Raw genomic sequence first — 5,700 nt, forward strand, 5'->3', positions numbered from 1 at the left:
TCCCAACCTGAGGTATATAATGAGTTATCTGTCACAACCCAACGCAGCTCTTTCTGCCCACAGGTCCTGTCCCTGTGCTTTAATAAAATCACCTTTCTGCACTAAAGACGTCTTGAAGAATTCTTTCTTGGCCATCGGCTCTGAACCCCCCATCACCCCAAAACCCCATCAATTATGGCCTGGGTGTTAACCATGCTCTTAAATGTTTTATATCTCCCGACACCTCGGGGCCTCGATGACCCTGGAGAGCCCACCCCTCCCAGGCTTAGCCAGTTACTACCAAGAGCAAACAGCTCCCCAGGGAGCATGCTTTTCAAATGCAAACCGCCAGTCCAAAGCCGGTAAGATCCACCTGCTCTCCCACTGGGAGCCACTATCCACCTGCCCCTAATGACCCCAGGACCACATGCCAGACAACCAGGGACAGCCCCGATACCCAGAGCCCGCTGAAATTGTTCACACTAGCCCATCTTCAGCCTGCTCACCCCGCCTGTCCCCTCCCCCCTCCCCCCACCAGAGACCACAATATAGACTCTTGCCCCCATTCCCTCCTCGCTCCCTCTGTTTCCTGGCCAACCCTGGTGCTTGCTCATGTGGCCCTGCATGATATGGCCTGTCCCCTCCCCCCCACCCCCCCCCGCACCTCCTAATAAACCCACATTTTAAAAGTCTATTACAAAACCCTTTGCCTGTCTTTGCTCCTCACAGCTGCCACCCATCTTTCTACAAAATCAAGCTTTCTCTAAAGAATTCCTACAAAGATCTCCCGCACTTCCCAGCCCCAAAGGCTACAGGACAGTCTAAACTCCAGCAGTTCTCAAAGTGTGGTCTCCAGACGAGCAGCCTCAGCATCACCTGGGAAGGTGTTAGAAATGCTGATTCTCAGGCCAGCCCCACAGACCTACTGAATCAGTAACTCTCAGGGCGGGCCCAACAATCTGGGTCTTAACGAGCTCTCCAGGGGACCCTGATGCTCTGCCCCAAACTCTGCCCTGTCTTGCCTACCGCGATTTCCCGTCACACCGCCCATCACTCCCTCCTACGCCCTCCACCCCACTCCTGTTCCTGGCTAAGCAGTCTCCAGGCTGGCCCAGCACCACTTTGCACCCGGTTCTGCTACGTCTTGGCTGCCCCAGGTCTACCTGCTTCACTCCTTCAACATCTTTGTGACTACGTTCGTGAGCCCTAGGACAAGGGCTCCCCAACCTACCGTGTCAGAATAAGGCAACTTTTTAAAAATTACCAAAGCCCCAGGCTCCCATGGGTCCTGTGAGTCAGAGCCTCACGGTCTTGCCGGTGTCTGTGCCCCAGCACCCAGCCCTGTGCCTGCGATGGTCAGTAATGTGTGCTGACCCACGGGTGGCTGGGCTCCGAGGCGGGGCCGGAGGCCAGCGGGCCCTACCTCGGGCACCTGCAGGCAACGGATGAGAGCGTTGATCACCGCGGAGGGCTCCGTGGTGGCCTTCTCCGTGATTATCACCGAGGCCAGCATCTTCCGCATGTCAGGACCTGCCCCCCCAGCAGTGTCCGTCTTTGCTGACCCGCTGTCCATGATGTTGAGGAGGTTTGTGACTTGTTGGAAAGTACCTGAGACAAGGTGGTGCAGGGGTGCCCGCTGAGGTGGCTGTCACAGGAAGTGCTCCCGCGCCCAGGCCCTCCCGACGCGGCCGGGGAAGCCATGCTCTTGCCACGATTGGGCGGGGCCTCCCTGTCCTCGTGCAGACAGAGAAACCGAGACCTAGGCTGGGACACGCCCTCAAGGAGTCAATGGCCAGGACTGGACGGGACAGGAATGCAGGGGTGGGGCCGACTTTCTTACCTCCGTCGTCGTCTGGCTCCAGGGGTTCCAGGTCCTCCGTTTCCTCTGCTGGGCCCTCGTCTGAGCCTACCACTGCTTCTGTCATCTCCTCCACAAGCTCTTCGGAGACATGATTTGTAAAATCGTTGGTGTATCAACACAACCCAAGAGACCACCCCCCACCCCAGAGTCACACCCTGCATAACCCTCTCCCCTTCGGTGTGGGCAGAACCAGGACTTGGCTAGACCCGTGTTCTAACCAGTAGACCGAGGCCAAGGTGACAGGAAGCCACTCCCAGGGTCGTGTGCTCTCATAGCAGCCTCTGTGTCCTAGGGATGGGAGAGGGAGTCTCACGCTAGCCTTGAAGTTAACGGCGTGGCCTAAACTGCCTGTGGAAGGGACCCTGTGGCAAGAAGCTGAGGACATCAGTCCTCCAACCCCATAAGCTTGGAAGAGAACTAAGCTCCGGAAAGGATGTGTCTGCGCCAACATGAAGGCAGCCTGTGAGACCCCCCGACTCCGGATCCCCGGAAACCGTGTGATGATAGACGGGTGTTGTTTTAAGCCACTGAGTTGATGCCATTTATCACACAGCAGTGACTAACTTGGTTAAGAAGGGCCCTTCCTCTCTCTTCTCTCCACACCGAACACTAACGATTAATGAGAAACCCACCTCCGCCGTCCTCGTTGCTCCTCTCAAGGAGCTCTCGTGACATCAGCAGCTTCTCAAGGGTTGACCAACAACACAGATGTCAAAATGGAGGACTGAAGGCTCCCAGATCCGTTCGCCCCCTGACCAGAGTTCCCCAAGCCTGAAACTCCACGGGCTCTTCACCGTCCTGAGCTCTTTCCCTCCTGGGAATCGGTTGAAGAGCTACTCTGGGACTTAACTACTGACCTTTCCTCGGAGTCCCCTCCTGGTTGGGACAAAAATACACCACAAGGAGAGGATGCCTAATACACATCAAAGGTAATGTGGACAAGGGCAGGTGGGTCGTCAAGGAAGTGGGACAGTTGGCTTCTCAGCCGTGATGTGGATGAGGAAGAGGTCTCCTGGCAGGGTGGGAGGGTTTCACTAGAACCATCACCGTTAGGTCGCAGACCCTTGGAACTCTGAGATCTAACTGCCTTCCTGAGTCTTGATCAACTGAGGGCTTCAAGGAGTGCGCAGGGCCCTGTGTTAAAACGCCACATTATGTTGTCATTAGACGTTTCTTTTATCCATATGTGCGGTGGAATAACGGTGGCCTGTTTGGGAAAGGGGCATAGCGGGAGCGGGCGTTATCAACTACCACATCCCCTGGGGATGCCTGTTGGTTTGCAAGCTCCACAGAAGCTTCCGGGGTGAAATCTGAAACTGGCCTCTGTACTCAGAGGGCGGGGAGAGACTGAAGAAGCCACTCCATGTTGGCAGGTGGCAGTTTTCATAAGCAGGAGAACTTACACAGGAATTTCATCTTGGGCAGCATCAGGACAAGTGGATCTCTGCACCCGCCAACCACATCTTACAAGTTTATACAGAGGTCTTAACCGGGTTCAGTCACCCGTACCATCAAGGTGGCCTCAACACCATCTCAGTATCCCAAAACGATCTCCTTGGATCATCCTCTGGGAGTGGGAAAGGCAAGCAGAACCCACATTCCAAGGACAGGAGAGGGGATGCGAAGCCTCCGATTTCCCAGGTCCAGCTCACAGGTCAGCTGGCAGTCATGTCTTCTCATTGACCTCTTCACTTCCACCCTGTGGTCATAGGACCTCCGGGTGGGAAGATGTGGTCAGGACAGCTGGGGTGGGATGGGTGACAGAGGGGTCCTGGGAAGAGGACTCTTCCTCCCCAAGGACTGGGTGGCTTACAGGATGGGGCAGGGGGTTCCCCCTGACAGGTAAGAGAGCAGGTACCCCATTTCCTGAACCAAAAGTGGAGCCCAAGATTTTCTCGTCAGTTGTAGCTGTAACAGCCCAGATCAAAAGTTTGAGCAACGAAATATTGGCCTTTGGAAACTTGCTATGCATTACAGAGCAATAGAACAAGACTCAGAGCCACGTAGGTCCACGACGGCTTAGTGAAAATTCCCACTCAAAGTTTGCCCATGCGGCCAAGAGGCCTGCTCCTCAGTCTCTGATAGCAGGATGCTTTTTGTCCTTTGCAGCCCATTTCTACTTCGTTGAAGCCAGATGGTTGGAAAATGAGCTTCGCAGGCATGGTGCTAAACCCTTCTTCCCTGTAAAATTCCTGCGTTGTTCCTCACTCTGCCCTTTGGAGACATACTGGCCAATATGGAAGAGACACAAGAAGACGGTTATCACATGCCTCGCTTTCGTGGCTACCTCTCCCACTCTCCTCTGGGCCTGCTCTTTTCCTTCAAAGATCATTCAAATGACACGGCTCCCATTCCATTCCACAGACCCTACCTGCCTGCCCGCTGCGAGCAGCTAAGCACAGCTCTCCGTGTAGAAGTGGATATAGAAGTGGGTAGGACGTGCCTGCATCCTCTGACAGTCTAAAGACCCAACCCCTGGAAGATCGTGGGTTTAGGGCCAGCACTGAATGTATCAGTTAGCCATTGCTGTGTAACAAACCGCCTCAGAGCTTAAGGACAGAAAACAACCATTTATTGTTGCTCATAAATCTGTGGGTCAGCTGGGTAGTTCTGTTGCTCTGGGCCATCTCTAGCCATGGAGTTGCTCGTACATCTGCAGTCCGCTGGTGGGCTGGGTGAGGGCTGGCTGGTCTAGGACAGCCTCCCACAGGGACCTGGCAGTTGGCTAGCTATTGGCTGAAGAGGCCAGCGTGATTGGAACACATGTCTGTCACACAGTAGGGCTCACCCAGGCTGTTTTCACAGTAGGTAAGTGGGCTTCAGGAACAGGAAGGCCTCCTGACGCCTAGACCCAGAAGTGGTACCCACCCACTCTGTCACATGCCACCAAAGCAGGTCACAGGCCAGCCGGGACTTGAGGGGTGGGGAAATAGATCCTCCTCTCGATGGGAAGAGCTGCAAAGCCACATTGTGAAGGGCCTGGCTATCAGGAGGGGTGCAGAAAGGGGCCGCTTTTTTGTCGCACATACGATGAGTACAGAAGCCATGGAAAAAGTGAGATGCCCCTGCACATACTGTCCAGAGAAGATACTAAAGCGATGAGATCAAGGACAAAGAAGAGGGCTGTACTTGGTTTTCTGAAATGAAAATGCTTTTTGGGTTTCTTTTTCAGGGTAAGGCAATAACATTTGACTCCCATATAATCCATTCATGAAATCGGCCACTCTCGTGTGCTGTCCCTCTACCGGGCTTCCTACCTCTGCTTCTACAGGAACTAAGTTGAAAATAAGTATCTGTAGAAACACGTGACTTTAAATGCACGAGAAGCACCAAGGCAGGATGTGGGGAAAACGGACACAACATAAACGTGTAGTGGACACATCCGGGAGCCTGTCCCCGGCTCACTAGCTCCCTCTCCCCTGACCACCGGGGTCAGTCATGGCTTCTGGTGGCCATGTTTTCCCTGTGCAACCCCTCCCTCCACATTCCTGATTGGACGACCAAAAGTTCTGTCATGCTGGTGTATTATTTGCGGAATTAGCACGTGTAGTGTAACAGCAAATAAATGCAACAACAATGAAGAGAAGAACACCTAAGAAATAGAATTTCTATGAATTTATTAATGTCTTTAGTTGTGGAAAACATCAGAGAAAATACACTTGTGAGACACTGTGCTTTGGGCTTCTCTCAAATTCAGATACATTTGGCACAAGCCATGGTGATACCCTGGAGCCCACCATTCATCAATTTTATACATCATTCTTTTCCCTAAAGCCAGAAATCAGACACTGTTCTCAAAAGAACCTGTGCCAATGATTTATTTTTTTAAGTTTATTTTTATTTATTTTGATAGAGAGAGA

General features: G+C 53.1%; 1 protein-coding gene across 1 annotated transcript in view; it reads right to left on the reverse strand.

Moving 5' to 3' along the window:
• MROH2A (maestro heat like repeat family member 2A) overlaps positions 1-3,101 on the reverse strand; it is a 45,436-nt gene extending 42,335 nt beyond the window's left edge. Inside the window, 3 exon segments of the mRNA XM_058700597.1 lie at positions 1,403-1,587; positions 1,820-1,918; positions 2,473-3,101. Of these exon segments, the coding sequence (XP_058556580.1) occupies positions 1,403-1,587; positions 1,820-1,918; positions 2,473-2,515 (327 nt within the window). The 5' untranslated portion in view covers positions 2,516-3,101.
• Between the last annotated feature and the right edge of the window lie 2,599 nt (positions 3,102-5,700).

This window comes from Neofelis nebulosa, chromosome 2 (genome assembly GCF_028018385.1).
Source record: "Neofelis nebulosa isolate mNeoNeb1 chromosome 2, mNeoNeb1.pri, whole genome shotgun sequence".
In the NCBI taxonomy this organism is placed as follows: Eukaryota; Metazoa; Chordata; class Mammalia; order Carnivora; family Felidae; genus Neofelis; species Neofelis nebulosa.